Source organism: Alternaria ventricosa (genome assembly GCF_023758065.1).
Source record: "Alternaria ventricosa strain BMP 2768 chromosome Unknown scaffold_7, whole genome shotgun sequence".
NCBI classification, from domain to species: Eukaryota; Fungi; Ascomycota; class Dothideomycetes; order Pleosporales; family Pleosporaceae; genus Alternaria; species Alternaria ventricosa.
In genome coordinates this window covers 734,456-753,052 of record NW_026055687.1, presented here as the reverse complement: position 1 = coordinate 753,052, position 18,597 = coordinate 734,456, and the positions used below count along the sequence as shown (strand labels likewise).

At 52.2% G+C, this 18,597-nt stretch overlaps 6 protein-coding genes and 1 non-coding gene across 7 annotated transcripts; 4 read left to right on the top strand and 3 right to left on the bottom strand.

The window, feature by feature from the left end:
- Positions 1–392: 392 nt before the first annotated feature.
- On the bottom strand, positions 393–1,520 carry J4E93_005005 (uncharacterized protein; the record flags this gene model as incomplete). The annotated part of the gene is made up of 1 exon (XM_049342928.1): positions 393–1,520. One exon carries the CDS (start codon positions 1,518–1,520, stop codon positions 393–395), a length of 1,128 nt encoding a protein of 375 aa, XP_049199928.1.
- Positions 1,521–2,246: 726 nt separating this feature from the next.
- J4E93_005004 (uncharacterized protein) lies at positions 2,247–6,791 on the bottom strand (the record flags this gene model as incomplete). The annotated part of the gene is made up of 5 exons (XM_049342927.1): positions 2,247–3,625; positions 3,673–4,847; positions 4,901–5,205; positions 5,285–5,881; positions 5,961–6,791. The coding sequence occupies 5 exons, from the start codon at positions 6,789–6,791 to the stop codon at positions 2,247–2,249; spliced, it is 4,287 nt and encodes a 1,428-aa protein (XP_049199927.1).
- A 1,845-nt stretch (positions 6,792–8,636) lies between these two features.
- J4E93_005003 lies at positions 8,637–8,775 on the top strand. The gene has a single exon. It is a non-coding gene; the product is annotated as a tRNA-Gly (tRNA).
- A 3,455-nt stretch (positions 8,776–12,230) lies between these two features.
- J4E93_005002 (uncharacterized protein) lies at positions 12,231–13,580 on the top strand (the record flags this gene model as incomplete). Its single annotated transcript, XM_049342926.1, has 6 exons — positions 12,231–12,417; positions 12,475–12,646; positions 12,696–12,887; positions 12,936–13,001; positions 13,051–13,180; positions 13,239–13,580. The coding sequence occupies 6 exons, from the start codon at positions 12,231–12,233 to the stop codon at positions 13,578–13,580; spliced, it is 1,089 nt and encodes a 362-aa protein (XP_049199926.1).
- A 603-nt stretch (positions 13,581–14,183) lies between these two features.
- J4E93_005001 (uncharacterized protein) lies at positions 14,184–15,504 on the top strand (the record flags this gene model as incomplete). The annotated part of the gene is made up of 3 exons (XM_049342925.1): positions 14,184–14,490; positions 14,544–14,673; positions 14,733–15,504. The coding sequence occupies 3 exons, from the start codon at positions 14,184–14,186 to the stop codon at positions 15,502–15,504; spliced, it is 1,209 nt and encodes a 402-aa protein (XP_049199925.1).
- Positions 15,505–16,505: 1,001 nt separating this feature from the next.
- J4E93_005000 (uncharacterized protein) lies at positions 16,506–16,944 on the bottom strand (the record flags this gene model as incomplete). The annotated part of the gene is made up of 2 exons (XM_049342924.1): positions 16,506–16,718; positions 16,768–16,944. 2 exons carry the CDS (start codon positions 16,942–16,944, stop codon positions 16,506–16,508), a joined length of 390 nt encoding a protein of 129 aa, XP_049199924.1.
- Positions 16,945–17,281: 337 nt separating this feature from the next.
- On the top strand, positions 17,282–18,462 carry J4E93_004999 (uncharacterized protein; the record flags this gene model as incomplete). Its single annotated transcript, XM_049342923.1, has 2 exons — positions 17,282–18,064; positions 18,124–18,462. The coding sequence occupies 2 exons, from the start codon at positions 17,282–17,284 to the stop codon at positions 18,460–18,462; spliced, it is 1,122 nt and encodes a 373-aa protein (XP_049199923.1).
- Positions 18,463–18,597: the final 135 nt, after the last annotated feature.

The following is an 18,597-nucleotide window of genomic DNA, read 5'->3' as shown; positions in this document are numbered from 1 at the left end:
TTGTCAAGATGTGTGCCAGAAGTGTTTGCTGTGCTTCCTGATATCCTCATGCAGTGAGTCGTGGTGTATCTGTCTGCAATTGTGTGATGCGCGACCTGTTCAGATCATTAGCAACTACTGTAACATGCAAGAAGAGTTTGTTGGTAGTGTGTATTCATGTGTAGCACAAGGCCGCTATAGACGTCTCGCGGCGCAGACGCGAACCCTATGGCCAGGCTAACAGGCTGACCACAAACCCGTCGCTCGCCCCATCGACCATATGCCCTGCAAGTAATGAAAAGCTCCGTACAGGAAAGCTACGTGATATCAGAATGAAGAAGCTACTCCGCTCGCTCAGCAATGCAAAACCAAAATGAAAGCAGATATGTACCCTCCAGCCAGACACAAGTCGTCTAGCTGAAGATAGCAGCAGCCGCTGAAGACCTGGGGGGAGTCGCGTTGAGAAGACCATCCTCCTCTTCGACATCTAGGGGAGGGCTATCGTCACGGACAACAATGTCGGTGTCGATGGTGGTGAGGAGGGTGTTACCATCCGCGTCCGCCTCCATCTCGACGTCGTGCATGCTCATCTCAATCTCCTCCTCATGTACCGGCTCGATATTCTCGTCGTTCTCGCCCTCCTCTGGGTACTGAGGGTCGTCGTTCTCGGGGAGCTCTTCGGGGAACTCGTCGTACTCCTCTCTCTCCTGCTGCTGAAGCGCAGCTACAGCCTGCATGTCCTCCTCGTCTTCAACGTCTTGTTGACCGTTCATATCGATACCGCCGTCACTGTCCTCTTGGTATTGATCGCGATCCTGCTCTGAAGACACAAGCGCATCCTGGGCATCTTCAACTTCAACGACTACGCCGTCCTCTTGCTCCTCTGCGACAGGAGACTCGTCGGCTTCCATGAGGTCGTGGAGGTATTGGTCGATCTGTGCGACGTATCGATCGGGAATCTGGCGCACGGTATGACCGCGCATCTTCCGAGGGGCGAGGGGCTTTGACGGCTTTGTGACTTGCTTTGGAGCAATGACAGCGGCAGCGGCAGCGACCTTGGGCGGACGTCCGCGTCTAGAAGTGGGCTTTGGAGCTGGCTGAGGTACTGGTTCGGTCTTGGCTGGGAGCCGGGTGCGCAATTTCGATCGCATGCGAGGATCGAGGCGGCGAGCGAGGGGCTCCGGCTTGACAGTCTTGACCTTGTTGTTGCGAGGAGACGACCTCTTGCCGATACGGGGAGAGCCAGCAACGCGGTGAAGGTCGACTGCAGCAGCGTCTTTCTTGGGGCGTCCACGGCTCTTGACCGGCGCGTCTTCCTGCACAACAACGGCGTCCTTTTTAGGCCTTCCTCTACCCTTCTTGACTGCTACTACTGCCGCCTCTTCGACAGCGGGTTCCGGCGCAACCTTGGCCTGGCGACCGCGTTTCTTAGGCTCCGGCGCGGCTTCGACGGGCTCTTCAGCTTGTGCTTTCGCAGGGCGACCGCGCTTCTTGGGGGGCTCGGCGACGACGTCAGCTTTGGCGGTGCGACCGCGCTTCATTGGCAGTGCGACAGGCGCTTCTTCAACCGCGGCGGCGGCCTTGCCGCGGGGCGTACGTGCTTTCGGGGGGATTGCAGGGTCGCGCTGTATTTTGAGCGAATGCGCGATGGTGATTGAGTATCGTGGCGCGTTATAAAGACGCGTTAAGTGAGGTTGTAGAAAGTCGCGTTGGTTGTCGGTGGGTGGAGTTGTGGGGCGCGCGGTGGAATCTCACTCACTCACTAGCGCTGCCACGGCGCACGTGTAGAAACTCAATAAGATTGCCATTCCACTCTGGAATCTTCTATCAGTATGGCTTAGAGGCCTGCCTTCACCTCCGAAAGGCTTAATAGGCACTGAGCACTAAGAGAGACACTCAGGTATTGGTAGTTGTTGCATCCTTTCACTATTGATCTACCATGAACTTACAGTTGCTGTACCAAAACCGTTCAAGGTCGCCGAATGCGTTGAATCACCTTGATATTGCATGCAGAATGGAGTCATTGGCGACGCGTTGGTGAGAATTACAATATATTACAAGTAGCAAACTTGGCCCTGCTCTAGGATCAGATGCTGTATCTGGACAAGGTTGTCTAAAGTAGTCTAAAGAATGGACTTTTCGATATGAACAGAAGAAAAATTACAAAGCCCAAAACTCCAAAAGTTGACCAGAGACTCCAACGTAGTTGCGAGAGAGAGGCAAATTGGTCCCTGGGTGATGAGCAGCATGAACACACAGCCACCCAATCACTCCGCCTTCTTACTCGCCTTGGTCCTCAGCTTCATGAGAACATAGACTAGAGCGTAACTCGAGATGGCAAAGATGACGCAAATAGCTGCGTCCCTCCATCCGTAGTAGTAGTCGTTCAAGTTGACCGTGTACAGGTAGTCGCTGCCTCTGGTGTACTGGCACACTCTGCAGTCGGAAGTAGCATCAGGGTTGACGAGGTTCGTGCGACTGCCTGGTCCAGCCATCCACGCTGTCAAGTATTCGGAACATGTCTGGCCAGATGGGGGATCGAACATTGCGAATTCGGACTCGGAGCACTTGATCTCCCAGTCAAAGTCTGTGAAGACGAGCAACGATCCCATGAGGTAGTTGAAGGGGTTCATCCAGTAAATCCAGTAGCGCCAAAATTCTTGGATCTGGGCATACGGCACCAGGACACCACAGAAAGAGACAAGGACTCCGATGATGAGAGGGTTGACCAGCGAGGCGAACACAGCGTTCGGAGCGTACGCGGCCACGAACTGCCCGATACCAGTGTAAATGAACTGATAAATGAGCATGACGAAGAACACGGCGCCTGCCTTGTTGGAGTCCGAAGGAAGACCAGCAGTGTAGTAGAAGCACACGTAGTAGAGAACGGCGCAGATGATGAGGTACGGTATCTCGGAGACGACGAGGCCGGTGACGAAGGCGATCCAAGAGTACATCTTCGACTTCTTCTCACGTGTTTCGTAGATGTCGCGACGGTCGATGAAGAGGGGTTGTAGTTGCGCAATCACACCTGGTGCGACGAAGATGTAGTTGAACAGAGAGAAGAGGATGAGCTGCTGGTCGGCTACGGTGTTGCCAATCTTCCAGAAACTGAAACCAATCAACAGCGCGGTACCGATGTGAAGGGCGAACTTGTTGTTAACGTAGTCGACATTGCGGTACATGCTGACGTTGGCCCTGTGGGTGACAATCTTGGTTTGTGTCCAGAGACTCGTCGCGAACTCATGGCCGTCATCCGTGGTACCGGGCTCTTTGCCAGCCGCGTCGGTGATGATGTGATCGAGGTCCTGGTGCATACGGGCCGCTTCGGGCGAGTCCAGCCAGACTTGGTGCCAATCTTTGCCGTGTGTACCTGTAACCACGTCGATCATGTGTTCTGCTGGGTTGGCACCCGGAGGGCATGGAGCATCGTATCGCTCAAAGTATTCCTTGATAGTAGCCGCGTTGTCGCCGATGTCACCAAAGTAGACAGTCTTTCCGCCCTTTGCGAGAAGCAGAAGAGTGTCAAATTGGGCGAAGAGCAGAGCGGACGGTTGGTGAATGGTAACCAAGACGGCTTGACCAACGTCGGCAAGCTTGCGAAGGAATCGAACGGTGTTGAAAGCGGCTTGGCCATCCAAACCGGCTAGACAGTGTTAGTGAGGAACTTGAAAATTGGTAGCAGGTACTTACAGGTAGGCTCATCGAGGAAGATCAAAATCGATGGCTTAGAAACAAGCTCGACACCAATAGTGACGCGCTTGCGCTGCTCAACCGATAAGCCAGCTCCAACGCGACCAATCAATGTGTGTTCCAGGTCGTGTAGCTCGAGCAGATCGATGATAGTGTCGACATAGGCCAGCTTCTCCTCGCGTGGGGTATCGCGGCTTTGACGAAGGAGGGCGGAGAACTCGAGTGCCTCTCTGACAGTCGCAAATGGCTCGTGAACATCAAGTTGCTCGCAGTAGCCCGCAGAACGTTGGAATGAGACCGGAAGTGGTCGGCCGTCGACGAGGATCTCTCCATGGATAGTGCCATCAGTCTTTCGCTGAGCCAATACATCCAAGAGGGTTGTCTTGCCAGCACCAGATGAGCCCATCAAGGCTCCCAACATTCCCGGTTTGACGTAGCCGTGAACATTATCCAAAAGCGTGCGGTCACCAGATGGAGTCTTGACAACGTATGATAGATTGCGCCAGGTGAAGACAGAGGTGTTGCGCATGAGATTGGCACTCAAGTCCTGGGTCTCAGTAGCCTTCTCGTCGGCGCCGTCGGTTCTGGGGCTCTTCTCATTTGCCTGAGCTTCTTCGTCGCCGGGTGTGATAGAGCGTGGGACCTTCTTCTTGTTCTCGCGGGGGATTAGGAGAGCGCCTCCAGAGCTGGCCGAGTCATCCCATCGGAGTGTGAAGAAGATTGTCAGTCCCACGAAGAGGAACCACCAAGCGAACAGAATACCGACGTTGCGCCAGATGTGGCCCTTGGCGTAAGAAAGACTCTCCAGGTAATCGTCACCACTGACAGAGGTAGCTCCAGGCTTAGCTCCGCCAACACCCGCGCAAGCTTGGTTGACGCCGTTCTGATATTGAGGAAGGAAGTTCGGAATGAGGTTGTTGTTAACACAAGGGATGTCTTGACCGGAGAACTCGTTCGCCATCAGAGATTCGAAGCCATAGCTCAGAGGGTCTATCCAGTAAATCCAAACGAACCATGGATGCATCTCGGGCTTCGGGATCTGGTAGCCGATGTAGAGGATGAGAGCTGTGATGGAGAAACCCGAAACTTTGGAAGCGGCGTCGAAGTTAGGGAAGGCGGCGCCGACCATGCGGAAGAAGGCAGTCATGACGAAGGTGACGACGTATACGACGAACCTATCAAAAAGTGTTAGTACGACTCATGTATAAGAAAAGCTTCCATCGCCTACCATGCAGTGAAGAAAGCCGCAGCTGTAGCCTTCAAAGCCACCATCCAATACAGCACTACCATGAACATGGTGACTTGGAACAGTAGAATCGGCACATCGGCTGCGATCTGGGCGATACAGAAAGCTGCGGGGTTGTAGAAAGCGAAGTTCTTGTGTTTGGCGAGGATAGGGCGGCCGAAGAAGCTGTCCGTAACCTCCGACATGGCCAGCAATGCATTGAAGAGGAGAGCCAAGAAGAGAGCTCCTCCTTTGACGAACAGACCAGATGAGGTCGCAGGGCCGTTATAGAAGAGCGAACCGGCGATCTAGAAGCGAAATTAGTCATTACATCAAAGCTGTTATGCGACACTCCTGAGAGGCACGAAGAGCAATTGGGTAACTTACAAGTGCCTGGAAGAGCGTGGAACCTTGCTTGATGATGAAAGTTGCTTTGTCTCCCCAAAGAATCTGGTACTGCCGGGTTACACAGGCTTTCACCTGGTTATAGAACGACACTGTCATGGGAGATGACGCTGGAAGATGCTTCGACTTGTCTATCGCCATAGCTTCGACAAAGGACTGGGTGTTCGACTTTGCGGCGTCACTTGTGGGATATGACAGTTCTTGTTCCATGGCAGCCTTGATGGAAGACCGTTGGTAGGCCTGCTCTAGCTCAATGTTGTTGCGTGGGAAGCCTTCGAATCCGGATCTGATCTGTCTCTCAGATGGCACCGTCACACCAGTGAGGAAGTCGGCAACGTTCGCACCCTCGCTGCATACGAAGCCCTGCTCTTCCATGAATGGCCGAGCTTGTTCGCGAGTGCCGTAGAAGACTTGCTTGCCCTCGTCGAGCACGAGGACTTTGTCGAAAAGGTCGTAGATACCGTTGCCTGCCTGGTATAATGTGACGATCGTAGCAATGCCCATCGCGTCTGTTAGACATCTGAGAGCACGAGTGTACTCTAGAGCAGTACTTGCGTCGAGACCACGTGTGGAATTATCCTGTTTCACGTCAGCGTCCATCATTGCGGATCCGAAGAAGCTTGTCGTCCTTAGCTTCATGGATAGTTGGTGAACTTACCCAGCAGGCTACGCTGGCGCGATTGGCCAAAGTCTCGATAATAGAGACTCGTTTGCGCTCTCCGCCGGATACACCGCGAACAAAGGCATCGCCGACCTTGGTGTCCTCGGTGTGAGCTATTCCCATAGACTCCATCAAGAATGTCTTGAACTTCTGGCGATACTCCTCGGGAGTTGCGGAATCCCTCGGAAGAGTACGTGGGATGTTCAGTCTTGTAGCGAAGTCCATGGTCTTGCCTACTGTGAGCGTAGGGAAGAAAAGCTCCTCCTCGGTGTTGATGACGATGTTGCCGCGGTATTTCTGTGCTTCCTTGGCGTCCATCGAGCCAAAGTGCACATCGCCTTCGACTTGTGCGTACCCCTTGCGCTTGTTGGCGAGCATCTTCAGTAAGGTGGTGCACCCAGATCCAGGTCTTCCCAGCACCAGCAGCATCTCGCCCGGCTGTACGCTGCCGAAGCTGTTGTCGAGAATGGTCTTCAGTTCTGGTTTTTGTCGCGACTCCTTGATCTGCTGTGGAATGTTGAACTGGCTGAGCACGTTCTCCTGCAAACGTGCATCCGAAGGAACCACCTTGACAGTGAGCCCGCTCCATGTAACACCGAGTCTTCTTCCATCAGTTGGATCGTTTTGCTGGAGATCCTTCACATCGCTTGCCATTCTCCACTCATCCACCTTGGTCTTGGCGGAATCGCTGTCTGCGCTGTCGTCTTCTCGTTGGATGTCATCGTCTTGTCTTGATTTGCCGGAAAATGTGCGGGATAGTGTTCGCATAATGTCTTCGCCAGCGCCGGAAGGTATGTTCATACCGCTGCTCCTCCTACGGCTCTCCATTTTGGCGTTGATCGAATAGGTCGTCCAGGATTCTCGTCTTTTTGTGATATGATAATAGTGATTAAAGATCGGATCCTGGAATTAGAGGTAAAAGCTTCAAGCAAGTACTACTCAAAAGAATATTGGGGTTGTAGTCATATACATGAGCCTATGGGGATTGCTGTGGGTCCTGATCGATTAGAACAGTCTAGGGAGAGTCGGGCGTCGACATTAGCGACTCCGAGCTTACTGATGTCGCAGGCGCAATTGCGTGCATTACTTCCTTCAACGGACGAAGCAGGGGCTCACACGAGGCAGGAAGCCACGGGTACCGACTGCTGTGGTACGACTGCATACGGCCAAACCTCGGTCATCTTGATTGGTTCAAGAGGCTGTCCAAGCAGCAAGTGCAAATTCGGCAGTCTAGACTGCCCTGGTGCTAGATTCAGGGTCAGCCACAGACTGTCCCTGCTTCCCGTACTGGGCGTCGTTGTAGCGGGGCGGAGCTGAAATTGGTCCTGATAGCGGTTCTTAGCGGATGGTTTGAGGATCGATTCGGGCTCGGCCGAACGCCTGAAGCACCGAAGAGCGACCCAAACCCGTGAAAACGGTTCGACCAGGGCCTCAATGTGTCGGACATGCTCTCCGCGAAGTTTCAACTAGTCGTAAAGATAGATCTGGAGCCGTCGTGATGTGGAGAGCCACCCTAAATTGCTGGTGTGCTCTTAATGCTCGCTGTTCGCACATTCCAGTGACCGGCTTGTTGTGCGAAATCAGTATCCACACTCAACAGATTGCCGTCTTGCCTGATCACAAATCCTACGCGTTTCAGCGCGACGAACTTACTTTCGTACATATCGTACATGGTACCGTACCTTGCTTGTACGAACATACGGGCGAAATATTGTACCGGTTGCCATCAGGGCCGATTACAGCGTACAACCAAGTACCGAGCGATGCGTCATAAATTTGTCGTAGCACGACACCGGTCGCGCGCAAAAGACCGAATACCGATGACGACAGTCAGCAGCGCTTACGTGTAAAGACGTTTTGCTGATCCGTGGATGGCGATGCAGGGAGAAAGTGCGGAATCGAGGCGCTTTGAGAGCGGCATCCGCGGCGTCCGAATTCAAGATGGCGCCAAGGTGCTTGGCATTGATTCCATCCACCATATGGCGGTGCACGTTTCGATGCCTTCGCTTGAGACTCGAATAGACGACTAGTGTGACTCACGAGGGAAGTGTTGCCAGGTTTGACATACATCAGGGATCTTTACAGATCGGTCAGCGAGCTTTTGTCCCTGAAATGCGCGCGCGGACGTCATCGCATGCGACCCCGATCGTAGGGATCGGATGGCGTCTACTAGGGAGGCTGTCGTCCCGTCCCAGGGTACCTAGGTATGCCTATGGACATGCATCGTTGAGCGCCAGCAGCTGACACATGTTGTCGAATGCACCTTGCATCATCATTGGGGCACGCAAACAGCGCGGAAAAAAGCGCACCTACTTGAACGCCAAAGGTGTCACATATCGTGTACTAACATTCGCGAAATTTAAACGGTACCGTAGAAGTTCAGAGATGGGATGTTCACCGTCATCTCTGTGACTACTGCTATACACTGTCGTGGGTCTCTGTATTCGAGCAGACAGTGGAGGTCAAGATGCCACTAATCTTGTCAAAGTAAAGTTGCATGCAGCATCCCTTTAAGCGAGCAAATTTGACCAATCTCTCGTACTACTCCACTGCAACTCACCCGTGCCATTGTTGTCGATGCGGGCAGCATGGCTCCACGGACAAGAATATATATTGTTTTGTGAGCCGAACTTCCATCAAATCACGTGAATCAATCTTTCACTCTGATCGTCCGCATCGGTGGTTTAGTGGTAAAATTAGCCGTTGCCATCCATCTTGGACAGTTTCGGCTAGCCCCGGGTTCGGTAAGTTCAGATCGTCCACTTCATTCGATCCATCGTTCTAACAACACACCAGATTCCCGGCCGATGCAACACTCATCTTTCTTTTTTGCTGCCATTCCTTTGTGTAGCACAATAGTTTTTGCTCTTGTACGATCTGGCTCACAGCAGGCTGTACCCGGCACATTGCAGAGAGCGCGCTTAAGACTGCAACTAATGCGATCTAAGAGCTCGTCTGCACTAGACAGCCTTACGTCTCGTTTGTGTTAACCGCGCTTTCTTTCGAATAGGACGTACGAGGTGGACCGAAAGCCGATATAGCTTCAAACAGTCTTACAATAAGCCTATCGCTATGGTGTGTAGCAATGCCAGCCCTCTTCTTCGCCTGCCCCGCGAACTGCGCGATCGGATTTGCACATACGCTCTCCACGAGTCAGGGGGCCTCATTTTTCACCGCGAAGATGACTACAAGGCATATTTCTGTACCGATTGGCACCAACCACGGGAAGCTAATCAGCTCAAGTACACCTGCTGGCAGCTTCGCTTGGAAACACTCAAAGTCGAATGGCAGCTAAATGACCTCGTCTTTCTGTATCAACCGGAACGACGCGGCAAGTTTATGGAAAGAACACCCCCTGCACAGCTCCTAGGCTTCCTGGATATGTGTAGCGAAAGTTGGAGACAGCGAATCCGTTGCATCATTCTGTTGGCTCAAGACCATTTTGGGGATCACGGCAGCCTCTCAGATCTACGTCGCCATGTCCATGATGTAAACCTCGTCGCCCTCACCTGCGAGAACTACCCTCACATGACCGTGAGATGGCACCTCAATCTTGGACAGAACTCGCTGAGCGATTTTATCATGTACGGCCTCGTAGTAGTACGAGGTCTTCGTGGCAATGCCGTCGCCGTAGAGAATATTCTCAAAGAGCTGGGAATGAAACCCGAGTCTCTCAGAATGTCATCGTTCTTGCGGTCTTGGTGTTGCGAATGGAGGCGCTGCTGTGGTTTCAATGCGTACGAGAACGTACTTCCGGCGCAAAAATTCCGTATTGTTCCTTTCGGTGAGATCATGGACGCGGAAGACATTTGCATGAAGATGGGCCGGCTTAAGGCTGAAGATGAACCCACTTATTGGGATGCTCCAGGGGCCGTAGGCGCTCACTTCTTCGAGAAACGTCTTGCTCTTGCGATGGAATGGGCAAGAGATGGGTTCTAGAGGGATGGCAAAGCATTGTTGTCGATTGTTCCGCGCTTTATCGCAGTCCTTCGTCATGGCTTCGGCACTCAACGATATTCATAAAATCTAACTAGCTCGCTATCTACTTATTCTGAATGCGAGATCTTTTCAGCCTTGACTGCGGCTCTTAGATCGGTCTGGAGTTTTGGAGGGTGTTCTGTTGATTGTCTTTCATTCACCGTATTGTCTTTGTGCGCATGACAATGGCTCGTGCGTACTCTTTGTGGTCATTCCAACTCCCACACAACTTGCATTCCAGCTTTTCCTTTACGTGGTTGTATCATCGCCCCATTTCCAAATCGCATTTCCAAAGCCACACTATCTCTACACCCCGATCGAGTATACTATCACACAGCGTTGATACAGAAAGCTGCTAGCGCTCTCGCTATGTCTCATTACACGCCTCAAACCACCAAGGCCAAGTCCCATATAGCTCCGCTCGTCAAAATATACGTCTGGCGGTGTCCGAACGAGAGCTGCTGTCATGCCAACGAGACAATAGCTAGCGAGGAAGGCAGGATTAGAGTGATATCGAGTGGTAATGAGCTCCGAGAGCCTATGTGGTACACTAGGAAGTGCGAGAAGTGTAGCGAAGAAGCCGGTAGGGGATGCTGTCTTCTCGAGGTCAAGCTCCTTCCGCCTGAGGATCAAGTGAAGGTGAAGAGGAAGAGGAAGGCACCAGTGGAAGAGGACATCGAAAGGGAGCGTTGAGATGATATGGTATCTACTCGCAAGCTCGATATACCAATTTTGTTACGTCAACGAAGTGCATGCGGCTTGACTTAGTAAGAGTTGAGAGATTCATTTGCCGAAGTGCCTATGTCGCCTTTAGGCTCGTTGTTGGTCTGAGATTGTTATCATCTGCAACACATGATAACTTCCTTAGTTCTCTGAGCATGATCATGATGACTGTTATCGCACGTGAGATGGGTCAGATCGTGATGTGAACCTTAATCACTTGTATCGTTGAGAGAGAACGCGTCCAGATCTCCGGTGTTCGGGTTCACGCGTCGTGCTAAGCCGCATCCGTCTTGGCGCGTTCTCCGGACGCGCAGGCAGGCGCAAACCTCCACTGACGTACCGCTTGGGAGCCAGAGCTATCAACACCCATTGACTTTATCCATCTGTAAGAGATGGAAACTTGTGGGGTAAAGAAGAGGGGGAACTGGTCTCAACACTCGGTTCTGGTACGAGCAGGTGAAGAGGGATTCATCTCTTGCGGCCCACGTTCACCCTCATTACGCGGCCGCTGCAGCTGACTACATACAACTACACATCGTCAAATCCAGCAGCGCGGCTTATTCCTCCGAAACGGCTCCTCCAGCGTTCGGTGCTGCACCATTGCCGACGTGGGATATGGGGCCAAGATGCAATGCCGAAACGCATCCTTATCCTATTCGAGTTGCCATTGGCTGGCTAAATGCGCTGCACGGGGCTACGGACACCATTTGCACTCCCACGACTCTCCATCAGCATATTCGCGCGAGCAAGAGTCGGCGATCCTTGTCATGGTGATCTGGCATGATTCGCTCTAGCAATACCCGTCCCTTCAGTAAGGTTGTGAAATACTCAGACGTTTGTTAGGTCCAAACAACACGGAATGTATCACAAATCCATCGCACATCGGCATGTACAAGCGAACATGGGCGATCATGCACAGAAAGGTGGTTCAGGACACCGCCTTTCGGCACGTGCTGGGAGGGGCCGCTCCTCAGTGCAAGACTAGCCCTGAAGCAATCAGGATGAGCGTTGAAAGTCGCAAGCGAGGAACCAGTGGAAGGGTCCGCCCGCGTTCGCGCAGCGACATCAAGACGGCATGCGCCTTAACGGGAGCCGCACCTATTCCCGCCTATAACTCACGCCACCCGATTCAGTAATCTCCCGCCCGAGCGAGCTATCATCCATGGCTCATGACTATTCGCCGTCTTATGCGTGCCCAAGCGAATCAGGCAGCAAGGGCGAGAAACTCATGATACGCTCGACTGAGGTCTTGCTGATGGCCGCCTTTACCAGTAAAGGGTCGCATCGACATGCAAGGAACCAAATCCAGGCTCGGTAAAGGAGTGTCATCTCATCATGAGTCTTGCCTCTCCTCAGGACCGATCCCTGTCTTAAGAAATCCTTCCCCCAGTTTTCATCGACTCTTTCCTATCCGAATTGAGAGACTGAAGCACTGTGCAGAGATGCCGTGCTTACTCCTAAACAACAGTCTTTCCAAAGAATGCATACTTCATATAGCACAATCTTCCAAGTGGACGCTTTCTAGCGCAACAGTTCGCCCAGTTTCTTTTGCAACGACCTACGACGATGTCTGACCCTAATGCGACGCTCATCGAATGCCGAACCGAGTATGCGATTGGAAGTGCCATCATCGCTGCGAGGTTCTTCACCAGATGGAAGACATTGGGATGGAGAGGCTTCGACGCGGGCGACTTGTTCATGTTGAGCAGTTGGGTCTTCTTCACCATGATCTATGTTATGGTAGAGTATCTCAGTAAGTTGACCAACGCAAGTTCTTTGGTATTGGATCACTAGACTAACACTACTTCAGATGTAATGGGTGCGCCTATAGCCATGTCTCAAGCGCAGCGTGAAGCGCTTCCACCTGCAATGCGAAAGTCGATGCGAGAGGGGGCAAAGGGCATGTTCGCTTCTTTCTACTTCTTGATCTTTCTAGTCTGGAGTCTGAAAGGATCCCTCATCGTTCTCTTCCTCCGTTTGACGTAAGTTTATTTCTGCTTCCAAATGACTAATACTTATTCGCCGGCACAGGAGGAGCACTAGGCTCTACTACTACGTTCAGGCCATAGCCTGTATCTCGGTTGCTGCATGCATAGCCGCCATCATCACGCAGACAACACACTGTTTGCCCTTGAAGCGGAACTGGCAGATCCTTCCTGACCCAGGCAAGGAGTGTTCAGCCGGCATTGTCATCAACATCGTGATCGCTGTCGGAAACGTCCTGTGAGTATCAATATGAAATTCAGTGGTTGCAAACTAACGCGTTGACAGAGTGGATGCTTTGCTGCTGGTCGTACCTTTGTGGATGTTGAAAGATGCGAAGATCAGCCTCTGGCGGTAAGTTCACGCGCCACCTGGACAGAAGCCAAGCTAATCGGCATCACAGCAAAATCCGCGTCATCTTTCTCCTCTCTCTCGGTCTTTTCGTTATGGGGATGGCGATCGCTCGCTGTATCCTATCCATCGGCTCCTCTGTTGAGGTCGCTCTTTCCTCAGTATGGGCACAGCGCGAGGCTGTAAGTCTTACTACTTTTAGCATGCCGCACTACAATGATGTCTAATAATTTCGAACAGATAGTATCCATCTTTGCAGTCAACGCACCCGTCATCAACAGCCTGTTCAGAGCCGAGACGTGGAAAACACGACACTCTTCCGACGGCTATGTATCGAAAGAATCCAACCGATCGCGATCGAACACTGGCACATTGGAGAAGATGAAGAAGAAGAAGACTAGCTTCGAGATCTACAAGATGACGGATATCGAGACGAAGATGACAGACTTCGAGACGAGCAGCAAAGAGAGCACCACGGAGCTGTTCAAGGACCCGATGCTATCTCCGGTGCCTTCACATTGGAGATGTTCGGCGCGTGGAGCGAGTCAAGATGGTCGCCCTGGAAGTAAGAGTATGGTTTGAACGATGTCAGGGCGAGATACCTGCCCCTTGTGCAATCACGACAGCCTGCCGTTTGGCGCTATTCTACGACATATAGCTTTGCTCCGCGGAGAGGCGAGGACATTATGCACGGCTTCCGCAGAAGCTTTTGATGCTAACAACAGTTTTATAAATTTAATAGAGTCGACACACACAACTCGCAACTTTCACTCCTATCTAGAACTGTTCTTTTCCAGCTGGAGGCAACTTGATGCCCACGACAGTCAAAATCATCCCACTTGAGCCGTTGAGATTATGACCTGCAAGATAAGGCCAACCCCAGCAATAACAGTCACGACGGTGCCCCGAATCGAGTCATGGGCATGTGTTAACGTACGCTAAGGATCAACTCCCTGAGCAACCCCACACGTGCCAAGCTCTTATTGCCGTCCGCGGTAGGCGACGTCCCGTGGGATGACGGGGGTTTCTGGGAAGTGGACCTGAAGAGTCGTGAATTCGCGAATGTGTAGTAAACAACAATGAAGCATGAATCATGTCGACGTTCCTTAAGTACTGTCCACGGCCCGATTTTTTAAAGGTCTATCGACCTGTATACAAACTTAGACACCACCAAAGGTATACATCATGGCATCCTTTCAAGACACAATCAGCACACTGGATGCAATCCACCCCTCACAATTTTCCACAGACGCCGAGCGCTTCGAAGCCAAAGAAGCAGCGCGTCGTTTACTAACACGCCTCGAAACGCCATTTGAGCAAGGTTGGAGACTGTCTTTCGAGACACCCGTGCTTGTAGCTGGCGTCCAGACCATCCTCGACCTTGGTATATGGAAGAAATGGATGGAAGCCGACAAGAAGAATCCCGGTGCGCCAGTGCACTTGAATCAGCTTTTGGAATGGGCGAATACGAAGGCTGAGCCGAATTTATTGCGTGAGTGCATGTCATTGACAGGAAGGATTACAAAGCTGATTTGCGGTCTATAGGGAGGTTTTTGAGACACATCGCTGCTCTTTATGTATTGGAGGAGACAGATGTCGATACCTGGAAGCCCACACCCTACTCTCTTTCGCTAGGCGACACGGTATCTCATACCGACCAGATTACAAAGTGCGGGTACGTACAACCCAAGCACCCGATTTACACCCAAAGATATCCAGCTAACCCAAGTCCAGCATCGACCACACCATCCCAACTGGATGTAACCTCCCTGGCTTTCTCAAAAAGTACAACTACCGCGAACCCATCGACCTCACCCAGCTCGACAACTACCGCGATATGACCAACGGAACAGACTTCTTCGCTACTTGCGCAGCGGATCCGCAAGGAAAGGGAAGTAGTTTCATGGGTCTGATGACCGCGTTGCGAAACCACAAGATGGACTGGACGGACGTATACGACACCAAGCGAATCGTCGATGGCGCAGCAATCGAAACCGGGAAGCCACTCTTCGTGGACATTGGTGGCGCTCACGGCCTCGATACCTCGCGCCTGCTAGACAAACATCCCAATTTGCCCGCCGATGTCTTGATCCTGCAAGACACCCCAGAAGTCGTAGCGATGCCCATCGAAGACTTGGATAAGAGGATCGTGAAGCAGGCTTACGACTTCTTCACGCCACAACCCCAATTGCATGCGCGCGCCTACTTCTTTCACGCCGTACCACACGACTGGCCTGACGCGGACTGCGTACGCATGTTCTCGCAGGTTGCCGCTGTGTTCAAGCGCGGATACTCCAAGCTCCTGATCTACGAGGTCGTATTACCGAAGAAGGGTGCGACGAACCTGATGACGACGCTTGATCTGCAGCTCATGAACTGTACGAGTGGAATGGAGAGGACGGAGGAGCATTGGGCGAGGTTGTTGAAGGAAGCTGGGTTTAGGATTGCGGAGATTAGTCGGCATCCGAGGGCGGTGGAGAGCGTTATCGAAGCGGATTTGCTGTAGTTGTGCGCTTGTCGCTCCAGATGAATTCGAACTTCAAACTTCCATGCCAGTTGAACGCATAACCCAATCGCATGATCTTTCCCATGCAGCCCAGCATCTTCAGTTCTGCTTCTCCACTTCCTGTTGAAGTAGGAAACGCAATGGTGTTTAATGTCAATGGCATGTACATGGTTTCGCATGCAACCATTTGGCAGGTTTGTTGCAATCCGGCACCAATTTTGGAGACGTCGATTCGATCATGCTGTTTGTCGTAGGGTAGGCGATTTGTGTCCGAAGTGAGAGCGTAGACATAGATCTTGTTGCGGATTTCGCCCGGGAGAGAAAGGAACGGTGATGCTGAGACGGCGGCTTGGTGTGCGGCTGGAGTGGTGTGGGAGGAAACCGGACCCAGGATCTTGAGGTGAGTTTTTGGTGGTCGTCTTCTAGGCTTGGAGACCTTGGACGGATTTTTGAATGAGGATCGTGTGGTTGTGGAGGGGTTGTAGCTGTCTGGCTCGGAATTTTCGATCGTAACTGGTGACTCCTGGGAGAGCTTTGAGGCGTACGAGCCCTCTCTCGTCGGACTGTTGCAGGATGTATGCATAGTACTGAGGAATTCGATGTGTGGTACGGTCGTGTTGGTGTTGAGAAGAGGATGATCTAGGCTCTAGGGTTACATAAAAAATGTCAAGAGGTGAGTAAGAAGTTGCTTGTAGTCTGCAACAATGCAACATTATTCTGCTATTGTTGGAGTTGGACAATAGTATTACGGGTCACTGCTCACTACCACACCGCGGCGACCAGTTCACCTTCGCTTCTGCCACTGTCATTGCCTACAATAGTCAGCACGGGCCCTATCACAGCACTCGAACGCAATACTAACAATATGGCTGGTCCGAACACATTTCGTACTTGGCTTGCACCCGCCCTCGAAGACACTCCAGGCATGGTGCCATACATACGCAGCCCGCAACTCGCAGTGAGCGCGCGCGTCTTGAGTTACACATCCATAGTCGGCTCCTTCAAAGCGTCACCGTGCTCTTCTGGCCCGCAAACGTACTCTCCTCAAACTCGATCTTCGTGATATGCTGCCCAGGCACAACGATGAGTCCGACGTAGCGGCTGTTCCAAGCGACAGATGCAGATGGATTTCCCGACTCTTCTACAGCCTTGCGAATCGTCTCGGCTGATGGCGCACGGTACTCGTGTGCGAGTGCAAGAATGACATTACGATCCTATGTCAAGTTAATACAGCACGACTCCCCACACGTCATGACCTCGTACTTTGTCTGTGCATTTCATCTGGCCTCCGAATACTCGCCCATCACTGGCGTGTATGCGCAAGTTCTTCCCGATGAACTGGCTCAGCCAGAAGGTGGCTTGCTCGTTGTCCATTTTGGTGGTCTTCTTGGCTCGAGGGAAGAGCCAGCTGTAGCGGTTGGTCCTCCTGGGGGCTGACATTTCGCTTGCTGGGAAAGAGGGACCGCAATGTGGCTGTGTAACACCTGAGGCTGGAGTCGTGGCTGCCCTGTCGGAGAAAGCGAAAGTGCCGCCGACATGGCTTGGCGCGTTTGACGCGTTTGCGCCAAATTTCTGGACTTTGCCCACGCCATGCGACCAGGGCATTCAGCACACACCATACCATGTATTCAATACGGCGGGGCTGCCAATCGGCATTGTTGCGACCAGAAAACATCTGTCTCTACGCCAATGGCTCAAGACGCGCATTTTCGCGCACTGCGGTGAGCCAACGAGGTCCGCATCACTCCCGAACCGCCTTCGTATATACACTCTACTAATGCGAACATCAGGCTCTCTTCCCAACTTTCTCCCACCGTCTTCTCCCGAACTATCCAAGCTCCTATCGACCTTCAACTCGCAAATCCTTCTCCCCGAACACTTGACCAAAGAGCAACAGAAGCTCGTATACTCGCAAGAGAGCCGCGCAAAACTCGAAGCCGAGCCTATAGAGATTACCTTGGGAGAGGTCACCCTGCCTCTTGAACACCTCGACCGCAATAGGCTACCGAATCGTTACAAGCGGCTCAAGGCGATTTGTGACCAAAGCGAAACCAAGGAGGACTGGGAGAATGTTGTCAAATGCTTGGAGGGATGCCAAGAGGCCGGGATTCAGGTCCACTGGCAGTGGCAGGAGCTCGTTATCAGGAAGTTGAACCTTGCAGGCATGCAGCATCTTGTTCTGAAGGCGTTGCAAAGAGCAAAGGACACCGGGGTCAAGCTGAACAATTACGGTGTTTTGCGTACGGTGTTGAGGACTGTGCACGACAAAGCGGCTCTGGCCGATTGGGCACAGGACGATACAATCAAGGCGCACAAACTGGCGAAGCAAGTGGTGGAGCTCATGGAGGATGAGGAACACCATGTAGGCAAGAGATTGCCCGTGAAACCGCGCGGAAAACCGGAGAAGTTTGCCGAAGGCGACTACAGAGGGAGGCCATCTGTGGTTGCGCTGCCGACAGAAATGGCTGCTGTACTCGCCGACAGATACGCTGGAGACAAAGAGGAGGTCAAGAAACTTTCCAGTCGCCTGGTCCACGCGCTACAGCAGAGCGGATACACGGTACATCTTCCCCCATCATCTTCCTGCATGTGCGGACCAATACTGACAAAACGTTCCAGACATCACTAGATGCTATATCTAGAAACTCCGACAAGAGAGCTACTGATTTCGTAAACGTCACCAAACTTTTGGAACACATCACCGACCACTGCTACGAACTTCTTGAGGTACTTATCATATGGAACGCTCTTAAGACGTCTCGCAAGGTGCTCGGCGCTGAAATGCCCATGTCAGAAGAGGCACAGATGTTCGAGACTAGAACAAAGCTAGTATTGATCGAGGGTGTACGGTCGCTGGACGACATGTCCAAAAACAAGGAGGGCAAGCCGCTGATGCCGGCGTATGTGCGCTACATTAAGGATACTGTTGAGAAGACCCAAGGAGAAAGTTACGCATAGGAGGACTGGGCGTCAGAGCCAGCGCTGTAGTTGAGAAGCTGTTGTGTAAGCTATAGCATGTATCATAGCACTGGGCGAATGAGGGCTGCATCTTTGCCAGTCTAGAAATGTAAATGTATATCAACTCAAAGACTA